Raw genomic sequence first — 22,072 nt, forward strand, 5'->3', positions numbered from 1 at the left:
GTTTTCTGTCAGCTTAAGGCAGAACATATTTATCTCTAGGCCGATTTCACTTGCCCTTGAGGGGCTTAATATTGGTTCAACATCTTACTCCCACTATTCTCTATTTTTTCCTTGATTTGGAGGAGGTTATTCCGGAGAAAAGGCTTTCTTCAACCAACTCCTTTAAAAGCAATGACTACTTGCTTAAGATTGCAGATATACGCATGCGGGCATATAGCTCACTGAAGTTAATAGAACTGAGGAAGGAAGGTTAGCTTGTTTGTGTATTTACACCAGTGTGCTTAGTGAGGTCCTTCATTCATCCCCATGCTCCCTCCCCACAAGGGTCCTTTTCACCATACTGCCATTTACCCTTTAGCCTGCCCTAGCTGGAGCCTCCCCCCACCCATACCCTGATAAGGGGAGGGAAACAATGCCAGGCTGAAACAGCCCCTCCCCCAACTGCTTTCCTGTCCTTATAAGTATTTGGCTTGTGTGCTCCTGTTCCCACTCTCTCTGAGGCCTACACAGGAGGTGGATAAAAACCTGACCTGTAGTTGCTAGGCAACCAGAATGTTCCTGTTCCTACCCGCTTTCCCTGAACTGACCTGAGTGGCTAAACAGTGAGAGGCCCATCTAGCAGGCCTCATGCCTGAGACCAATATTCCAGGCGTGCCTATCTGCAAACGCAGCCTGACAGAGCCCGGCTCTTCCTCTCCTTGTCAGTGCCCATAGACCTTGCTTTTCCCTCTATGATTTGGTGGTGGAGAGAGGCTAGCATTTTGCCCTTCCCTGTCTCTTGGCATCACCATAATCCAACAAAGCAGGCGATGCCACTGGGCACATGCCCTCGCTACAAAATGGTTCACAGTGCCAGGATCTCAACTCTTAACAGATAGCTGTAAATCTGTAAAAGCTTCTAATCTAGACAGTACCCTCCTCTGCCATGGCACTGCTGTATAGATAGGGACAGGCTCTGCCAAGCTGGCCATGCCAACCCAGCATCCCCTTTCTATCATGGCATCACAGAACAAAGCTAGGCTGTGTCTAGCTAGTGCCAGGCCAGTGTGCTACTCCCCACCCACCCCTGCCAATGACACTCCATCAACCAAAAAGAGCAGACTGCGTCAGGCTTCCCGCCCACCCACCAGTGTACAGCAGAGCAGACAATACTTGTCTGTGCCAAGATGGTGCCCTGCTCTCCCCCCTCCCTGGCTCAGCAGAGCAGCATCCTGCCACCACAACACAGTGGCTCTTAATCTACTTCCATTACGGCCCCTGTGTGCTTGGCTCTGCCACAGGCAGCAAATTCTTGACTATCACTGACCGGCCCCCACCCCCAAACATCGCCCACAGAGCAGGCTGTGTCCCTCCGCAGGCCACTAGGATGCACAGGCAACTTGGGTTGTGCCAGGGCAGTGCCACCCATCCTCGTGGCGCAATCTTCCTAGGGGCTTAATGGGGTAGGTTTAATCCCACACTGTTCCCTTCCCGCTGTCCCCCCCCCCCCCCCCGCGTTGAGACAGTGCCCCTTCTTCCTACTTATTCCCTGCCACCATGGCAAAGAAGATCTAGATTGCCCTTCGCCGTGCCAGGGCAGCGCTTGCTTCCACTCCCGTGGCGATTTTCGTTCCGTTTTGCAATCCACGGCCTAGCAGAGCGCAGAGAGGCAGCAGTGGCAACTCTAGCCCCAGCGTGCCTCTTTCCCCATATTCCTCTCACTCTCTCTCCCCATAGAGTGCCCCCCTCCCTCGGGGAAGGGCTGCCCCCTCCGCGCCCGGCCGAGCGAGAGCGCACAATGGAGCCGGGCAATCCCTCGCCGCGCAAGGCTCAGAAATGCAAATCGCCGCCGCTGCCTGCGGCTCCGTACAATGGAAGGGAGGGAGGAAGGGAGCGAGAGAGAGGGAGGGAGGAAGGAAGGGAGAGAGAGTGAGAGAGTGAGAGAGAGAGGGAAGGCGAAGAGGAGAGAAGAGGAGAGGGGGGAGCCCCACTGGCGGGGAGGCTGCTCGCCCCGGCCCAGCCCCGACGACGCGGCGGGTCTCCGGAGCGCCCCCCTCCTCCTCCGCGCCGCCTCGCCGTGCGCCTTGGTGAGTAGCTGCGCTGCGCCGCGCCGTCCGCCCGCCCACCGTGCGCCCCCCTCCCCAGAAAACCCGCCCGACCACTCGGCTCTCCTCTCTCCCCCCCACCCCCGGGGCTCCCAGAGCAGGTGCATGGCAGCCGGGGAAGCGAGGCCCGGGCTCCGATCTTCGTCGCGGGGTGGCGTGGGGGGCAAGTCACCCGGCCGCGGGGCTGCAACCGGGCCAAGCTGTGGGGTTGCGCACCGCCTGGGCGGCGCACGGAAACCGCCCGGCCTCGGCCTCAGGCTTCGTTATCCCCGAATGACCCGGTCGATTTCCTCCATGTCTTTCTCTAATAGATCCTTCTCTCCCCACCCCCAGCCCCACTATTCCTCGTCGTCTCTCTCCCCCCCCCCCGCAACTCCCCAGCCACGTGACTGTGATTGCAACTTAGAAGGGGGGCTCTGCTTCAGAAATCGGAGTAGGGGGAAATGTGGCGCGGGGGGTGGGGGTGGGCCCGTTGGGGCCATTTGGGGTGAAGTCGCTTCTGCGGGAGGAAGGGAGGGGGGTTCCTATAGCAGGTGGCTCGGAGCCATGAGGGGTGGCGGGGTGGGGTGCGGTGGGGCGGGAGTGTATCTCGGCTGGTGCTGCAGCGAGGAGGGCCAGAGGGCCATGCTCTCACTCCATCTCTAGGGCATCCCCCCTCCCCGCCCCACATACTTTGTAAGGGTTGTTCCGAGCTGTCCCACAATCCCAGAATTCTGTACCCTTTCAGTGGCACTAAATGGAATGCTCACGCGGGGGGGGGGGGGCTGTCCTCCGATGTAATGACCCAAGATTATTAAGTTATGACTCTCAGAAGCTTGAAACTTAAGTGGGGAGAGGGGTGTCTAAAGGGTGATGACTCGGTAGCCCTTAATCACTGGAACAGCCCCCTTTACTCATCCTAACCCCCACCCCCCCACTGGAATGTGCACTGGAGCATTTGCTCAGGCAGCTGCTCCCTTTGTTCAGGGTGTGTGGGGCGGGAAGGGGGGGGTCAGCTCTGTGTCTTGCTGGGACAGTCACTCTCTTGTCTCTTCTCACACGCCAAAGCAGGGCTGTGGTGTGAGTGAGGGGACTGGCCTGCTCCCATGGATATATTTCCCCCTCTCCTCCCCCCATACTCCATCGTGGCCTCAAAGTTGGCGGGAGTTGGCTTGACGCCTGGCAGCCGCCATCCCTATTCCTGGGACCCAGGGGAACCTTGAAAAGCTGCCCCGTTTTTCCTTAGGGTGCCTTCCCCTAAGAAGCAGCCATCTTGTTTGTTTCTGAATAAGACTAAATGGGCACCCAACACACACACACCGCCCGTTAGGTACAGTTGCACTCTATTATCATGTACCTCTCCCTCCCCATAGTATGCACAAACAAGCAAGACAGGACTGAGTAGGCCCAAAAGACTTCATGGTGTGTGTGTGTGTGTGTGTGTGTGTGTGTGTGTGTTTTAAAAAAAAGATTAGTCATTTGGGTACTGCTATAGGCCCAGCATGGCAAGGTGCCAAAATGAATCAGCTATCTTTTATGCAGGCTTATGAATACCACCAGCCTTGCATTGCTGCAAGAGAACAAGGCCTCCTGCTTGATTTTGGCAATACCTAGGGGAAGAACAGGCCCGTAATACTCTCTCTGCAAACTAGACCCACAATTATAAGCAACAGAATGTTCTATAATAAAGGTGTCAGGATAGTACCTGGTGTGCTGTTCCAAAATCACGGCTTAGTGTTAGAATCTGTTTTTATATGCCTCCGGGCACAATCATGTGTAACAGACACTCTGCACATTGTCCAAGGCACTCTGTTATTAGTTCTTAATAACAAAGAAAAGAGTGCCTCAGAGGATGTGCAGAGTGTCTATTACACTAGCCACAGCAAGCTACCCTCAGCTCTCCCTCCGTGCCACCGCATGAGAATACAGGGCAGACCTGCCTTATCAGAGGCTGACTTACAAACAAGATTAAGGCCTGCCCATTGGGCAAGTGTCCCCTCTTTTGAAGAGCGTTTGCAAGGAAATAATTAGTATGGTAAACTATAAAACTGCGTGCCTTTCTAGATGGCAAGCTTTCAGGTTGCATAGAACACTTGCAGACAATAATAAAAAGTTGGGCAAGGCAGAGTCTTTTTTTCCGTCTGAGAAATGTTTCTATGCTTCTCATATGATTGCTGCCTTACTCAGCCTATATGAACCATTTTAGGGCTTTTTCATACAAGGTTATGTTATCCCGAGTTTGTTACTCTGAAATAATATTCTATGTCTATACAAGCAAAGAATTCCAGGGAGGGAGTCTCTGCTCACTCTTGCTTACTGTCTCAGTTCATTCAAAGATTGCTAAATTTGCTCTGAGGCACACTGAACTCCATCTAGCAGCTATCACAACACTATATAAGTTTACTTGACCTCTTAGCCCAGGACGACATGGGAGCCAAAGAGTCTCTGATTTTGCCACAGGTTGTCAAATCTCATTTCAATTCCTTCAACCCCTGATTCACCCCTTGAACCTGTAACAGGCCAGTGTTTATGGAGAGTTAAAGGGTTGCTGTCCTTGAGTTAATGAGGACATTTCTCCAGCACAGCCTTAAACTGTTAAAAATAGTCATGCTATTCCCCACCTGTCCCAGAAACCTTGGGAACTGTAGTTCTGTTAGGAATGCTAGGGCTCTCTAACAGAAGTCTGTATTCTTGTTAGACTGCAGTTCCCATGATTCCTGGAGAGCTTTGACAGCTAAACTGGTATAGAACAAATAGGAATTTGCAGTAGCATAGAGGTCCCCTAAGAAGCTTTAAGGATACCATGGTTCCTTTGGGATAAGAATTGCCATCTGTGTTACAGAGAGTGTAAAAGCTGTGAAAGATACATACATACACAGTTGCCATCAGAAGTAAAGTGCATTCCCAGAGAAGTCTTAACTAAACCTGAGGGTAGAGCCTATGGCTTATTTTTATGTAAAATGTGTAGCCTTTAAAGGGATTCTAGAAATATTACTATAGTTATTAGTACTACCTCTGCTACTAATGATGGTGATGGTTGCAGGATTAAGGAAGAAGTGCTGTTCACATGCATAATCTTATGATGCTGTATGAATGCTGTGGTTGAATTTTATTTGTTAAAGGTTATAATCTCCTTTTTTTTCTACCAGGTGCTATGGCACATGTCTGTAGCTGTGAATTATTTCTATAAACAGCAGGTGTGTTGACAAAACTGCTCCTGGGCTCTGTCACTCCAGATTGTAGGTGGCAAGACTGAATGTCCATCCATAGGAACAGATTTCTTTCAGCAAGGGAACTAGATATGAAGAGCTCAAGCCGAACCTCCCTGATCTGCTGGCTTTTGTAGGTGCAGGAAGCATTCAACCACGTGCACAGGAAGCCAGTTCTGTGAAAGGTATTGCCTTTCCAGTGTGACTATCAACTCCAGACAGACATTTCTCATAGTTGCTCTCTTTTCTTCTGTGAGGTCTGTTGCCCTTCCGGAGGGGAGGAGGGGTGTCACATGATAACTATGAATTCACAGCTCTGATTCACACATGCCAAACCTACAGTGAATGTCATCTAAGGTTTCTACTCCCCCTCCCCTTCACCAAAGCCGACTGTTTTGAATCTGCAGGCCTTGGACCACCTTGCTTCTTGTTATAGTCCTTTTTTTTTTTGCTGGCTTCTGCACAAATCAAAGCTGTTTCCTTTTCTAAGAAGGTGCTTGCAAGCTGTAAAATTGCATTTGGACATTTTCCTTAGTATGCGGGGGTTTTAAGGCACACACACTTACAGTGATGTACTTGGGACTTGCTACCTCTTTACACGATTTAACCAACCTATTGTTTCTGTAAATCAGTGTGATAAACGGGCTGTTTTTTCATTTTTATGGTTGAAGTGAAGATTCCAGTTCCTGCTTGTAATTGTGAGTACAGAATCAAGAGGTGGTTGTTTTTTTCAGATTAATTAATGCAGGATGCTATCTTGCGATTCTGCCGGTGTTTTGTTACCTAGAACTGGGGGGCTTAAGAGCCAGCTGGGATGCATCAATTGTGCTTAGTTCATCAGAAATCCTTCAGCCTTGAGTATTTGTACAGTGTTTTAGTAGTGATGTAACCTAAAGCAGAGGTGAGGAACACCTTTTTAAGAGCGTGGGTCACAATATCAATTTGGTGGGCTTGACCAGAGAACACAGCACGAAGGCACTTTGGTTCGCAGGCAAAGGATTGTGATTTATTACACACAGAAAATAGGCCTCTTCAAACACTCCCCCCCCCCCATCAAATGAGGGAAAGAGCAAGAGAGTGCTGCCCCTTTTGTTGTGTCACCATGCCTACAGCCCTTCAGGTGTAGGGAGCTGAACCCTGCAATGGGGGGAGCCTGTTGAACATGTGTAGGCTCCCTTGTGTGATTGGGAGTCCCTGGAAGATCAGAAATCTGAATTCTGTGGGGAACCAACACCAATAGAACAGACTCCCTGCTGCGGAAGTTCAGCCCCTCAACATGTGGAGGGCGGCAAGAGCAATGACACCATGGAGGGGGCTTGTCAAGGGAGCACCCTCTTTGTCCCATCCCTGCTCTTCTAAGGACAGTGGAGTCAGGTGAGTTGCTAACCCAATTTGTGCAGGGATTGTTTCATCACACCAGTCCTGCATCCCATTGAAGGCTACTGCTTTGGGGAAAGAGAAAGGTCATACCCCAAGCCAATCACTGTGTAATGAAGATCCCAGATCAAACCTACTACCAGCTCCAACCCCTTTATAATCAAATTAGCCCTGAAGCCCAGCTCTAATTCCAAATCAGACTGGATGAGTCAGATCCTGAAGACACTGTAGGATTTATGTCACTATAATAGTTAGGACTGCTAAAAAATCTGGGAGTTGCGAGTTGGGTGAGAGTGCAAAAGATGCTTTTTGTTTTCTTTTTTAAGAGATCCCTCGCTTCCCTCCCAAAACTACAGGCTTTGGGGAGGAGGGAATGGGATAATTGCTGTGGTGTAGTGTTTAAAGAGTTAGGCTTGTGGAGGGAGACCTGGGTTCAGATCTTCATTCAGTTGTGAAACTTACTGCTTGGCTCTGGGCTATGTACCATTTCTCAGCCAATAGGACTTGTGTTCATAAAAAGGCAGGACGAAATCCAGGTACTCTCTGCCTGCGAGCTTCTTTGAAGTTGAGGAGGAGGGCAACAAAAGTGCAATAAAAATAAAATAGAATGACTTGTTAATCCAACTGTTGCATAAATGCACTTGTAAGTCTCTCTCTCTCTCTCTCTCTCTCTCTCTCTCTCTCTCTCTCTCGGCTCCTCCTGAATTAGGGTTGTGGGATTTGTAGGAGCAGCGCATGCCTGAAAGCTGTGTAGAGGGCCCATTGCAGAGCGAGGGAATAAGTAGTAGGAAGAGCCAGCCGCTCATCCTGTTTCCTGGATTCCTAACATGATATTTACAGTCATCGCGTTGATGACTTGGCTGCCTGAATGCATCCATACATTCTGAGCTTGGTAAAATATTTTAAATAGCTGGGCTCTGGCAGAGCCAATTTTTCAAGGATTTTGTCAGTCTTCTCTTTTCTTTTCCAGGGAGGAAACTATTGCAGGGAATGAGAGGAGAACACCCACAAACACACAACCTCCCTCACCAGCTAGCCTTACCCCACTGCCACTGCCATCACTTGCTGCGATCTACAGGCAGGGTTGGGGAGCCATAGGCCTTAGAGCCAAATGTGGCCCTCCAAGTGTCAGTCTGGCCTTTTGAGACTCTTCCCCCTGAACCACATCCCCTCTCCTCAGGCCACACCTGGCACAAGCTCTGCTTCACACCCTCCTTGAGTGGCTTTGTGTGACTGGAATGTGTCCTTGAACTCTGAGGTTGCAAAGAGGAGAATGTGTGACTGAGGAAGGTCCCCTACTCCTGAGACGAGGCCACATCCAGACCTGACACGTAGGCCCTGCATCAGGAGGCAGCATTGCCGGGCACTCACAAAGCCCACACCCCAGCAGGGAGCCCACTGCCAGCCCCTAGAGCTCCCTGGTTTAGCACTGATGCTCCTCCTAACCATTGCTGCCTGTTCAGCTTTTTGGCTGCTGTGTGGATTGAAGGAAGAAGGCAAGCGAAGAAGGCACACAGGAAGTAGGCCCAGTAAGGACATCTTGCCCAGTGACCATTCAAAGCCTGATGTAGGCCAGAGTGAGAAAAACTGAAGGATGGCTGGATTTTAATGCATACCCTTCCAGTGGTTCCCGATACAGTACTTTTGGAAGGCGACCCTCTGAAAGTAACCATATTTTCTCTCCCCCTTTCTCCAGTTATTGTCTTCTGGTGGGGAGAGAAAGAGAGAGAAATAGGATAGGAGGGCTGTGCTTGTTTGCATCTGCTTCAGGAGAAAGGAGGTTCCAAAGAATCCATATATTGTGGGGTGTTTTTTTTTTTGCCGTAAATTATAGCTTGAGTTCCACATGCAAAGAATTGTAGAAGATGACAGCCTTGCCTCAGGCAGAGTGGGAGCGAGGTTTGGGTAAACATGTTGATCAGACCACACCTGCTTATGGTATTGGGGCATATCACATGTCTGTATCTTGGTGTGCAGTTAGTTCCCTGGCATTTGTATTCTGCATCATCAGGATTTCAGATTTGAGGTAAAATAAAGCTATTAAACTATGGAGCTTCTTGTCATTAAAAAAAAGGTGGCAACCAGCACTGTGTCAGTTCCTCTATCCCCACCCAGTTTTGCTTGATCTTTCTCCTCGACTTCTGGCATTGTCTTCTCACATCTCTGTCTCTTCTGCTCTCTCCCTTAGAGCTGTGCTTCCTAGCCCCCAGTTTCCTTTCCTTTAGCCACTCTGTCTTGTATTCCCCCACCCTGCAAGAGCTTTTCGCCCCTACTGTCCTTTGTGCAAAATGTTCCTCACAGCCAAAGTTTAATTGCCCTCACAGAAGTGGACGCTCTTGGACACTTGAATGTTTGTGAACATTCCCTGACATCACAGTAGGTCAACTAATGGTTGTCTGGAAAGGAGTAGGGTGCAGAGCACAGCTGTTTTGTTTTTCCCCTGTCTCTTATGTGCATGATCCCAATTTATTCCTTTTGAGCTGGAATATCTTGAAGTGGTGCTCGTAGAAGCCCGAAGAACACCCTATAGAGTTATGCATTTTTGTTTCAATTTCTTGAACTGCAGAGCCAAGTGTTTCTGTTTTTATTAGCTTCTGTGGAAGCGTAGGTTTTCTGTTATTCAGAGCCGTGGGTGCATGTTCTGCTGAACTCTGCAAAAACAATGGGATGTTTTACGTGCAAGCACTTGTACCGTGAAGCATTGAGAGACATTTCATGGTATGGGAGTTGTTAACACACACTTTGCCTGTTTGTATCCCACTCCTTTCTCCAATGAGCTCTCCACAGTCAGCATAGAAGTTGAGGGTGTGGGGCCCAGAAGGAGAGGCTGCATGGGAGATCTCAGAGGGATGCACCCAGCCTGTGAGCTGGAGACTCCACTGAGGTCATCCATTGAGCCAAACCAAGGGCCCCTACCTTTACCCCACAAATTTTCCTTCGGATGATTCATTGGGGTAAGTTTTGACGGATTCGACAGGCAGTCAGATCAGGAAATAAATTTCCCCCAGGGATGTTTTGCCCTTCCCTGCATTCTTGTCAGACTTTGTACAAATTCTGCAGTGAAAGAAGATGCAGTTGAGGCTTTTCCCACACTTCTCCTGCCACTCATTCTCTCTTTTGGCTTGCAGGTTGGTGAAATAATTTCCTGCTGCAGAAGGTGGGAAAAGAGAGGTTGGGCAGGGCCAAGGGAGGGGCAGCAGTGAAGAGAAGCCATGGCTACGCCCTGTTTTTTGCTTCAGAGGCACTAAGCTGCGTGGCAGACAAAAATCTCCATTGCAACCTGGCAGTGTATTATCTGGCTTGGCTTCCTTTCTTCATCTTACTGCTGGACCAGTCCTGCTTTAGCATCCCCAGGAATGCTGGTCTGAGACATAACATGGGCAAAATACTTGCAAGGTTCCAAAGGCTCTGTTCCATAGAGATAGACTAAGGACCACTGTGCTGTCAGTTCAAGGTTTACAACTTTCTCACCTCACTCTCTGGTTCCTAAAACAGGTTAAACCATCCAACTTAAATCATGCACATTGCATGTGGAAATTAGGGTGGGGTACATACTCAAACTCATGTCAACAAATCTCTCAGCACTTGAACCCCTTCCCCTGATGTTTGGGGTCTCTTATGTCAGGATTGGGGAGCATGATGGTGGTCTTGCCAACTTTGTGGGCTAAAACTCCCATCTGCCCATTGGTCATGCTGGCTGCGGTCAGTGGGAGTTGGGAGTCCCAACTTGCAGGGTTCCCTTCCCTGCTCTTATGTATTCAGTGGTGAGCAAAATGCACCATGGGTTAAGCCTCGACAGCAGAAATGTGCCAAGATAGCTCTCTGGATGTGGCACAGATTAAGTCCTTGTGAATGAAAAATTAATAGTATTCGTCAAATAGTGAGCTCTGCAAAATGGCAACTGTGGGCAGAAGGCCTGAGCTTTTCTTGTTGAAATTCTTTTTTTAGTAGAAGCATGAAAAGCTGCCTGATATACCAAGTCCCATCTAGCTCAGAATTGGCTGGCAGCTGCTTTCCAGGGTTTCAGACAAGGGAGTGTTTCCTCTCCCTATCTGGATATGTTGAGGATTAAACCTGAGACCTTCTGCATGCAAATCAGATGTTCGACCTCTGAGCTAAAGCCCTTCCATTTCTCCCCTTTCCTGCAGCACATGCTCCCGCCTATCTGCCTATCAGGTGTGAGATGTCAGGTCACATCCTACGTGCTGCCCTTTCACCAATCAACGACTGAAGCATGTGATCAGGAGCATCATGGAGGTAAGCCAGAAGACCAGGGTTAGGTGTGGCTGCCTAGGAGAGGGACTTAAATGCCCTTGCATGTCAGCCACACGTCTCAGCTAGAGATGGGTAAGATCTCCCAGGCTTATCATGAATTAGTTTGGAAAGTAGGATCTTCTTTCTCCAATCTCCCCCCGCCTTCAAATGGGAAGATCTTGTATAATTTTTTCCAAGCTGAAAGTCAAAGCCTAGAAAAATTACTTCCATTCGCCCTCTAATGGATGTAATGGAATGACATGACTTAATTACTTTTAATAGGGGAGGCTACACACACACACACATTGTTGCATTTTTTGTGTGTTTTCCACCTTTGATACAAATCCTTCCCAGGCAGGCTACATTCAAATCAAAATATAGCAATGAAATTATAGCCAAATAGTATCCTAGCATAGCAGTTCATCAGGATCCTTCCCACAGGGCAGCTGGTGTCATTTGGTACGATTTTTTTTGTTTGGGATGGGGAAGGACGGTCCATCTGGGACAGGAGAAGCCTCCAATGCCTTTTTCATCTGCATTCTTATGGGCTTCCCATTTGCAACTATGAGAGGAGGTTCTTACACCTGCCTCGTAAGCTCTTGTTCCTTCCAATAGGGCAGTTGGTGTCAATTGGCACGGGGGTGGGACACATTCCAGTTGGAGCAGGAACAGGAGAATGGGCAAAAACTGAAAGGAGGAGGAAGCTCATCTCCTGTCAAAGAGTCCTTTGGAATGTAATGAAGCCCCATTTTCCCATCACATTCAAGAGGGAAAAACAGTTCCCTGCTGGGGCAGAGGAAGCCAGCAATTGGGGTAAAATGTGGAGAAAGATTCTGGGGTTGTAAAGGTCATTTCTCCTTTGGTGCCTATGGGCCATTCAAGGTTCTTTTACTAGCGTAGCTCTGGAGAATGTTGCCTTTATCTCTAGTCTCAGCAATGGGTCTTACTGCTCTTCCCCTTGTTGGGTTCCCAGCAAAGCTCCCTCAGCATGATGTCCCTTTGCAGCAAACCTATAGATTGATTGGCTTTCAGCCTATGGTTCTGCAACCTCCACTGTGGCAAAGGATTAGGTTTGGGCACCTAATCCCTGCTGGAAGAGACGCTTGAGTCGCCCCTTGCCCGTACAAGCAGAGCTTGGCCTTCATTTGAGGGAATACCACGTGGCTGTGTTATCAGCTGCTAGTTTGCAAGCTGCTTTTGTAGCAACATAGGTGGCCTTGTCTGCTTCCCCTAGGAGCTTGCATGGAGAAGCAGTAGCAGGGAAGGGTGTCTGCAGGCTGCCTGCCTGGCCAGCGATGCTCTGCGTAAATATTTAGCTTCATTCGCTCCTTCCTCCAGCAGTGAGCTGTTTAGTTACACTGGAACAGCAGTGGTGTGAAAGAGGATTTTTTTTTGGCAGTGTGTTTCTGTGTGTGTGTGTGTGTGTGTGTCATTCCATGCTGAGGCTTTCACTGCCTTTCCCCCCCTTCTCGTTCCTGCAGGGTGCAGATTACCAGTTGCCTTCTGCCCACTCAGCCAGTGTGACCCTCTCTTCCCCATCCTCCTCCCCTTCTTCCTGTGATGGAGCGGACACCCTGGCTTTCAACGGGGAGCTGGATCTGCAACGCTACTCCAACGGGCCGGGGGGACCTGGGGGCGAAGCCCGCCCTTACCCGTGCCCCATCTGCGGCAAGCGGTTCCGCTTCAACAGCATCCTGGCCCTGCACACCCGCATCCACACCAGCTCCTCCCCTCTCACCTGCCCCTACTGCGGCCACCGGGCAGGGCAGCGTGCCAGCCTGCGCCTCCACTTGCGCTCCCACTGCCCCGAGGCCCGCACCCGCCTCAGCCACCAGAGCCGCCTGCTGCTTGAGCTGGAGGAGCGGGCGCTTTTGCGGGGTCAAGAGGAGGAGGAGGAGAAGGAGGAGGAAGAAGAGGAGGAGGAGGAGGAAGAGGAAGAGGAGGAAGAAGAAGAACAAGCTGCCCCTGCTCCACCTCCACCCCTGCCCACCTTCCGCTGCCCTTTCTGCAAGGGCAAGTTCCGTACCGCCGGCGAGCGGGACCGCCACCTCCGCATCCTCCACCAGCCCTACAAGTGTGGACAGTGCTCCTTTGCCGCCGCCCAGGAGGTGGAACTCCAGTGGCACAACCAACAAGCCCATGGGCTCCCGGCCGTCCGGCTGCCCACCCCTCCTGCCCCTGTCCCCGCCGCAGCCGCCCCGCCTGCCCCTCCGGCCTCTGCCCCTGCCGCTCCCTCAGCCGCTGCACCCACTGAATTCCGCTGCCAGGTTTGCGGCCAGGCCTTCACCCAGTCCTGGTTCCTCAAGGGTCACATGCGGAAGCACAAAGACTCCTTCGACCACAAGTGCCAGGTGTGTGGGCGTGGCTTCAAGGAGCCGTGGTTCCTCAAGAACCACATGAAGGTTCATCTCAGCAAGCTAGGCCTCCAGAGTGAACAAAGAGGGCCCGGCCCAGGCCGGTCTGCCCAAAGCTTACTCGTCGGCTGCGAGGCCCTCTACCCTTCCCTCCTCTCCCCTCGGCCCACGGATAAGGCCAGCACGGGCAATTTCTTGGGCTATGGCGATGCCAGCTGCGCCGAGCGGCTGCAGGCCACGGCTCGGGCGGTGGAGAGTGGCCAGCAGTGGAGGGAGCGCTCTTACGCAGGAGGTTCCAAGCTGGTGAGAGAGGACCCAGGAGGGAGCCACCGCTGCCCAGATTGCACCCGGACCTTCGGCACATTCCAGCAGATGGCCTTGCACCGACAGAGCCACCTGTCCCGAGAGAGGGAGTGGAGCAAGGGGCAGTCGCTGGGCTCTCACCTTCTCGCAGGACACTGGCTCCCCACAAATGTCAGAGCCTCCACAGCAGCCAACACCAGTCCGTCTCTGCTGACCCAGGAGGAAAAGGGCAAGTATGGACAAGCAGAGCAGAGCTGCTTCGGGATTTGGGGGTGGTTGTTTTTTGTGGGGGTTACCAAAGTGGGTCTCACATATCACAAAGGAACCTCAGATTCTAGACCAACCCGTGCTTTTGAGCTGCTTCCTCTAGCAAAATAAAAAAATGAGGATGTGGGTGGGTTACATTCCATAGCTAGGCTGGTTTTAGCTGAAAACTGCATTTCCCCCTTTGTTTTATAAAAGGATATGTGTGAGGGGTGGAGGAAGAGATTAAGGGATATGTCCAGTTGATGGATATGAATAAAGGTCAGGAATAAACTAATAGAGTTGTATCGGTAGGCCAAACCCAGCAAAGGAAGCATCATACTGGATGGAAAATGCTTAACAAAACCATATGTTTAAAATAATGATGTTTAGCAGCAGCCTGTGTGGTGGGACATGGTTGCCACTATTGGGTAGCATCCAAGGCAGAAGTGGGGCAAGACCCATGTACTTATTGATGTCCATTTTTCCTCCAGCCCTCTAACAGAAGTGTACAGGAGGCTGATGATGCCATTGGATATCAGAGCACATCCCACCAAATAGGCTACTACTAAATTATTTAAAACATTTAAGTAACTAGCCTAAAGGGATAGCCAACAAGGAGTTGACCAGTTGCTTTTGGACACCAGTTCCCATCAGCCCCAGCCAGCATGGCCCAGTGGTCAGGGGTGATGGGAACTGTAGTCCTTAAATATCTACAGGACACCATTTTGGTCTAAACAACGGAGTGCTTATAATATAAAATACAAAATAAACCAACTAACAAAAACCTTGTAAAGCTACCATGCCTGGAATTCTGGGAAGGGCAACAAGCCTGGCATGCAGTTATCTACAAATTTTACCTCAGAATGAGCAAGAGTTCCGTGATACCCAAACAATAGCTCTCAGTATTCAAAATATTAGTTGGTGTAACTGAAACATTTCCCCACTGCTCTGCACAGTTTTGCATGATTGTACGGTGTCTCACCTCTGCCTCCCAGTTAAAACAAGTTTGGGCAAGGGGATGTTGGTGTCATGAGACCTTGTAGCTTTCTGCATAAGCACCCACATGCACCCACACCCAGATTCTGCATGAGGAAAATTCAAACTCTGTGTCTTGAAGGAAATAAACTGCATTGATGCAAATAAATACTTCCCCAAGTGGTTTTACAACATTCCTTCAAAGCACATATCCGCGCAGCAAATGCATATCTGTTTTATACTGTTCCACTGTTCTAGAAGCCATACTGTTTTGCTGTTCTCCCAGTAAACCTGGGGAACTGTGATAATTGTTCTGAGAACTTTTCTGGAACCTGTAACTCCTCCCTCCACAGAACAGCAGTTCCTACCAATTCCTGATTAGAGAAAAGGGCTATTAAGCCATTTTAAGCCTATGATGTAGAAATGTCCTAATTCTCAAGTCTGCCACATTGTTTAGCTCTTTAAAAAAATGTAAGGCATGAATCACATGCTGTGTCACCGCCATGAGGTGATTTTTACCATGTCATTTTTGTATGGTGGATGTGTTGCTTAAATATGCCCTCAGGTGGCGAAAGCTGGAATTTACCACACTGGTTAGAATAATTGGAAACCAGGCTTTGAGGTTATTATGTTTAGTGTAGTAAATTCCATCTCTTTCCACCTGAGGGTGCATTAAAACATGTTCACCATTCCAAAAATATCATGGCCTCATTTTGTGCTTTGTATGCATTTGTGTGTGCATTTCTTCTTCCCTACAAGACCAGCATGAACCAACAGTCAGGCAGCTAACTTGGGCCTCAGTACTAACAAGTACTCAATACTTCCATTATTCTCACTTTCAGCTACCCACAAATATTACTTCTTCTGTCCTTTGGCAGAACCTTTTACAGGAAAGAGAAGGGAAGGAAGCATGTTGAGGTTGCCTAGCAACTTGGGATGGAATAACTAGCAGTTGTGCTTTCCACCCCTCGCTTCTTCATGCAAAAGTTTGAGCTAAACCATAGTTTGGAGTGATGTGAATGAGCTGAAGTGAAGCCTCAGGGTCTTGTGGCTGTGCTCTCCCTCTCCTGCTCTTCCATTAGGATGAGTTTGAAAGCTTTTGCTTAACCACAGCTTGTCATCTAAACTGACAAGCTGTGGTTAATGTTAATTATGGTTTGTTTGAAGCAAGCCAATGTGAAACCATGTTGCTGACCAAATGGTTTTTATTTTAGACTTGGTGTATGAGGGTGCAGTATCGATTTTTCCAGTCAATTGATATATATTATATATATGCGCGCCATATGACTAAGAAAAAATAAGTGGAAAAGATGACAACACGGTCAGATGTTAATATAACAAACAGAATATCTCTTTTTAAAAAATCAAACCAACCTATCAAAGTCAACTTCTGTTGTCACAAATGATCCTTCTTCTATTTCCATCTCTAAAAACATAAAAAACACCACCATTCTTTTGACACATCACTGCATGGTGTGTGTGATGTTTGTGAACAGTTGCAATGATTTTTTTTTTATTCTAAAGCATTCCGTGTAATCTTTACCCAAGGCAGCCAATCTTCTGTCATTGGTGTTTATTTTCAATTCACAACCCACCCACCCCCGTTTAGAGCAGTCATTTTTTGCAGCGACTATGTTGGGCTACATTTTGAAACAAAGGTGACAAATTAGGTACAGATCCAGACCTAGCAATGTAGCTGTCATGGTTGTCTTCAAAGGCATGGTCTGTGTTGGGGTGAAAAAGTGAGACACCTGTGGCACTTGTGGATGTGAGGGGGGGGGGAGGTAAAAACTATGTTTCTATAGCTCTAAAGAAGAGCAAAGCGGCCAGAGAATCCATATGTAAAGCATATAGAGAAGGGTCAAGAAACCTTGCAGTCCCCTCATACTAAAAATCTTCCCTCCTTGTTGTGTTTTCCCCAGACATGCAAGGGCAGTCGCGCCTGGACGGCTCCCGGCGGGGCACTGGGAAAGACTGTCCCTTCTGTGGGAAGTCCTTCAGATCCTCCCACCATCTAAAGGTGCACCTCCGCGTCCACACAGGTAAGGTCAAGATGTGGCAACAGTGGGGTAGGGTTTGCCTAAAGTGGTGGAAATGAGCAGTAAGAAGCAGCTCAGACCTCTGTACAGTCGTACTTTGGTTGACGAACGCCTTGCAAGTCAAACCTTTTGGCTCTCGAACGCCGCAAACCTGGAAGTGGGTGTTCTGGTTTGTGAATGTTCTTTGGAACCCAAACAGCCGACAGGGCTTCCTGCAGCCAATTGGAAGCCGTGCCTTGACTTCCGAACGTTTTGGAAGTCGAATGGACTTCCTGAACGGATTCTGTTCGACTTCAGAGGTGCAACTATACTGCCTGTTCCTTTGCTTTCACCAGACATGCAAAGCAGTGGCACAAGTGCAGACATGGAGCAGCATTCTCTGCTGATCTCAGTTTAGGCTGCCTTTCCTTTCCGTATGGAAACTCAAAACTAGTTACAAAAAGCCAGCACAAAGAAATATATATTATGTATAAAACTACCAATTAAAATGGTAAACTAGATTAGTAGGCTGCTAAAATGTTTTTTTTGAGCTAACAACTTTGGGGGGGCATTTATTTATTTATTTATTTATTTTTACACTTTATATCCCACCTTTCCTTCAAGGAGCTCAAGTTAACTCACATAGTTGTCGTCTCCATTTTATTCTCCCAACAACCTTGCGGGGTAGGTTAGGCTAAGAGACAGTGACTGGTCCGTGAGAGCTTCCTTGCAGGGGATTGAAAACACTCACCACACCAGACCGACTTATTTGGAAGGATGCTTCTTATTTTGTCCGTTGGTTCCTTTCGAGGCTCTCCACCTTAGAGAGGAAATGCAAAGTTGTGGTGCCACAACCCAAAGGCCCTGCTCTGCCTATTCATTGATTTAACCTCCTCAACAGGTGGAACTTGAAGTGGGGCCTTCCCCGTGTGTCTTAAACACTGGGTGAATAGTAAGATTCCGATCTGAAGATCACACTGTAGAAGGTTGATGCTTTTTGCACAACTCTGCAAGGTTGCCTTTATTCCTGTTTTATAGTTTGGAGAAACTGAGAGAGAATGATTCACGTAAAGTCCCTCGGTTAGTTTGCCTCAGAGGTGGAGCTTGAACCAAGGGCTGCCAGGTCCAAAGTCAACTGCCTAGGAAACTGCATTTGTTTGCTGCCTTTCCAACTTGCCTCTACCATTTCTCCTTGCAGGCGAGCGCCCGTACAAATGCCCTCACTGTGACTATGCTGGCACACAGTCTGGCTCTCTCAAGTACCACTTGCAGCGCCATCACCGGGAGCAGAAGAGTGCTGCGGCTGCAGCAGCTGCTGCGGCAGGAACGCTGGAACGGTGCCACATTCCCCTTGCTCCCACCGCAGTCCCTGCCTTTCCCGCCACGCAGCTCGCCAAGAGCCACGGGCCCTTCCTGTCTCTCGGGAGCTTGGGTGCAGCTCGGTCCCGCCCATCCCGCCGCAAGCCGCTGCTCAACGGGAAGACCGACTTCCAGCCCCTGGACCTGTCGCTGCGCCCAGCTTTGGCGGGAGGAGCCCTCCACCGCTGCCAGTTCTGCCCCTTCGCCACCTCGGCTCCGGAGCTCATGGAATTACATCTCCAAGTCCACCACAGCCGGAAAGCCCGAACCCGCCGCTGCTCTCACACTGCCCCTAAACCCCGGGGGGTGGCGGAGGAGGAGCTGCCCGAACCCCAGAGCCCCCAGCTGAAAGCACCCGAGTCTCTAAGTCCAAAAGGGGAGATGACCAAACCTCAGAACCTCTGGCATTCGGAGGACCAGGGAGAGCTTCCCCGGCCTGAGTTGCCCCGCGGGAAGAGGACGCCCGATCGAGCAATAGTTGCCAGCCTCTCTCCTGGAGCCGCACCAGCCAACCAAGATTGGGAGAACCTGTTGCAAGACTCTGAAGAGCCAAGAGCAGAGGAGGAATTGCCTGCCCCCAAGGTCCAAAAGGGCCCACACCAGGAGACATCTAAGACAGGCCAAGGCCTCATGGAATTGCAGCTGGAGCCAGTGCAGGCCTGAGTATGTCTACTCTGCATATACAAACCAGTTTCGAGCCCGTTTAACTGTCATGGCGGCTCTCAAGCAAGGGACCCTGGGAACTGTAGCTCCTTTCTATGAAGCAGCAATCTCTAATAAAGAATTCTCAAGCACCCTACGAATCTACGCTTCCCAGAGTTCACGGGGAGGGTCTTGGATAGCCCCTAGCTTAGTGGTAGAGCCCATGCTTTGCATGCATTAAGGTCCCAGGTTCAGTCCCTCGTATCTCTAGCCAAAAGAGGCAAGGCTCGGAAAGGCCGCTGCCAGAGACCTTGAACGGACACGACCAATTAAAGCAGAAAACATGGGGCTCGATGGATCAATAAATAGTCCTGCGCAATAAAAGGCAGCTTCACAAGACAGTTGAACCAATTTCAGACCTGTTTACATTTGTAGTATAGACGTGCAGAGACCAGAAGAGGCAGCTAGTAAGATGCCACTCCACAAATGACAGGGTCATGCACCCATCTGTTGAGAGGCGTCAAAATAGAAGGTAGTAGGGTTGTCTTTTTGGAAACAGGTTTCTGTGTCTTTAACAGCAGCGAGGCAGGCGGAAATTCAAGAGGTGCAGATCTTCTCTGTCATGGAGCTGTTAACGGTACAGAAGACCTGTCAGGAAAAGTGCCAACCTTGGGATGTAGAAGGGAGAAGCTGTGATAACGGCTGGGGTGTGGAATTGGTTAAGGGGCAGCGATGCTGTTAAAAGTCTTTTTTAGTCAAACAGGGTTTTGGGGTGAGGTGGCTGGAGTCCTTTGGATTCCAACGGCTTGTTCTCGCCTCAGTTCTGGGCTTGATGCTGCTTCCTATCAGTGCCACTGTCTGAGAAATTGGGCCCTTTCAGGACCTCATTGTTGGCACAAACATAGGGTTGATAGGCCCCGTAGGGAACAAGACACCTGTGGTGTATACCGTTTTTGTAAAAAGGGGAGCATTTCTGTGGGCACAGCTTTCCCTCTCCGTGGTGCTGCTGCTATGGCGGGAGAAGCTGGCCCTTTCAAAATCCCCCCTTTAATAACACAGGAGCCCTGTCTCCATTAGCCTGTTTACCCTGTCGAGTGCCACAGAGGCAGGGCAGGCCGCACCAGCCACTCTTGGCCTAAGGGGACTTCAAGCACCTGTGTTGGGGCCTTGTCTCCATAGCAACCAGGTGCTACAGTCTCTTGTGTGCGTAGCAAGCAAGCAAACCCAGTGCCAGTATGTTATCTCTGTAGTGACCCGGGAACAGAGCCCTGTTTCTGTAGTGAACTGGCATGTCAGGGAGCTTGACAACTTCTAGAGTTTTCTATTTTTTTATTGTTTTTCTTGTAGAAAATTTGAAACTGGAAATAAAAATTAAAATGAGAAACAACTAACGCTTCATTCAGTGCTTGTGTGAGTTGTGATCAGTGTTCTCAATGCAATCTGTGTCAACACATTTAAAAGCTGCTGCTTAACACCCTTTTTAAAAAAAAAAAAGGGGGGGGGGAAAGCCCCTAGAACAACTGTAGTACTGCCGTAAGCTGACTGTCCTTTAAATGGTGCAAAAATAAGTTTCACCAGATTTTCTGTTTCTGAACATCTGAGAACTGGAAACTAATTCCTAAAATTGTGTGTTCCTGGGTTTGAGCTCAACTAAATCATATTAAAGTATCTCATGGCGCCTTGAAGACTTAACAATTTTACTATAGCATAAACTTTCTTGGGTGGCTTGATGCCTCTAAGTTTAGAGGAGGAACAGAGCCACCAAATAGTACGGTAGTAGTTTCTACATCTTCAATATATTTCCAAGGTATGCAGAAGTATATTTGTATGCCTTTTTAAAAAATAGCCTGACAAAAGGTCTGTGGTCAGTGCTCTCCAGGACCTACAGAATGAAGGTGTCAGCTTACAAACAACAACCACCAAATGCTGGAGGTGTCAGGCTTTTTTTATATAAAAAAAGAAAGAAGGTGGGAAGAGGATTAATCTGCTTGAATAAATAAAAATGTACAGTATTCTGGAGCAAAGGGTTAGGGTGGGGGATGCATGCAATGATTTTTTTTAAAAAAAAACTACACTGGGCTCCTTACGACCTTTTTATTGAGCATTAATTTGCTTGAACAATGTCCGATCTTTATTTATTGAGCATCTGTTCTGATTTGTTTGCAGGGAAGTGCAAGAATAAGCATCCTCATTTGTTTGTGCTCATTTACATGCCTTCCTGTCAGTCATTTGTCCCCATACTCACACTTTTTAGTGCACGTCACTGACAGTCTCCTAACCCCATTTTGTGTGTCTCTCTTATATATTATTATTATTATTATTATTATTATTACTATTATTATTATTATTGCATCAGAGCTACAGAGCACTGCAATCCATTGTAACTCTGCAAACCTAAATTTCCAGTGTGCAACTGAATCCCTTCTGCAAAAATACAATCTAGAAGTGACTGATGGCAAAGTTTTTCCTTCCTACCCTCTCCCAATGTGTTCCTTCTCTCCTAGCTAAATAGCACAATCTGGAAAGGTTGAAAAACTCCTTCTAAACCTCCCTTCTGTTCTATATAGGCTGGAGTTCTATATAGTAAGAGTCATTTTAGGAGTTCTACTCAAACCTTTTCTATTGCATTATATCTTGTATCTATCACAAAAACTTCTATATTATGATAATTTTGTCATTTTTTTATACATATTGGTCAATTTGGTGTTAAATACCACGGTACATCATTATAAGAGTTTTCTCTTAATGTATAAGAAGCAGTAAATTCCATATGCTTTTTCCATAACTTCTCCCAAGAAGCCATTAACAATATTATGACCTAAATCTTTAGCCCACTGTATCATTCTTGCCTTAGCCAATTAATCTTTAGTATCCCATTCTAAACATTTTATAACCTCATTTTGAAATCAGATTTTTGTCATATAAAACCATCTAACGGTGATACTGAAACCAACCTGATACCAGGTCTTTCTTGAATTTCTTTTTCTTCAAAAAAAATAAAAAAATTATACCCATTTTCAGTATAACTTAATATATATCTATAAGTCCTCAATTCACCTTCATAATTATTACTTTTTTAGCACAAGCGTCTATGGGAGAGGGAATCAATTTGTCCAAAGATTTTATATCCTTATTCCTTTTCTGTTGAATTCCATTGGCACAGCAAATGGAGGCCACAAGCGGATCTATGAACTTGCCTTTAACATCTTGCCCTCCATGACTGCAGTGAGCAACTGTTCTGGCTTGGCCTTGGAAGCACATGAAAATGGCCA

General features: G+C 48.5%; 1 protein-coding gene across 2 annotated transcripts; it reads left to right on the forward strand.

Annotated features, from left to right (window-relative positions):
• Positions 1-66: 66 nt before the first annotated feature.
• Positions 67-20,187, forward strand: ZNF219 (zinc finger protein 219). Of its 2 annotated transcripts, none has more exons than XM_083411299.1 (5): positions 67-1,442; positions 10,798-10,906; positions 12,385-13,789; positions 16,704-16,823; positions 17,998-20,187. In XM_083411299.1, the coding sequence occupies exons 2-5, from the start codon at positions 10,901-10,903 to the stop codon at positions 18,819-18,821; spliced, it is 2,355 nt and encodes a 784-aa protein (XP_083267425.1). In that variant the 5' UTR covers positions 67-1,442; positions 10,798-10,900; the 3' UTR covers positions 18,822-20,187. The 2 variants fall into 2 exon arrangements, with proteins under 2 accessions (XP_083267425.1, XP_083267424.1); XM_083411298.1 differs by lacking the exon at positions 67-1,442 and adding an exon at positions 1,484-2,066.
• Positions 20,188-22,072: the final 1,885 nt, after the last annotated feature.

This window comes from Podarcis tiliguerta, assembly GCF_965153285.1.
Source record: "Podarcis tiliguerta genome assembly, chromosome: 13".
Taxonomy (NCBI): Eukaryota; Metazoa; Chordata; class Lepidosauria; order Squamata; family Lacertidae; genus Podarcis; species Podarcis tiliguerta.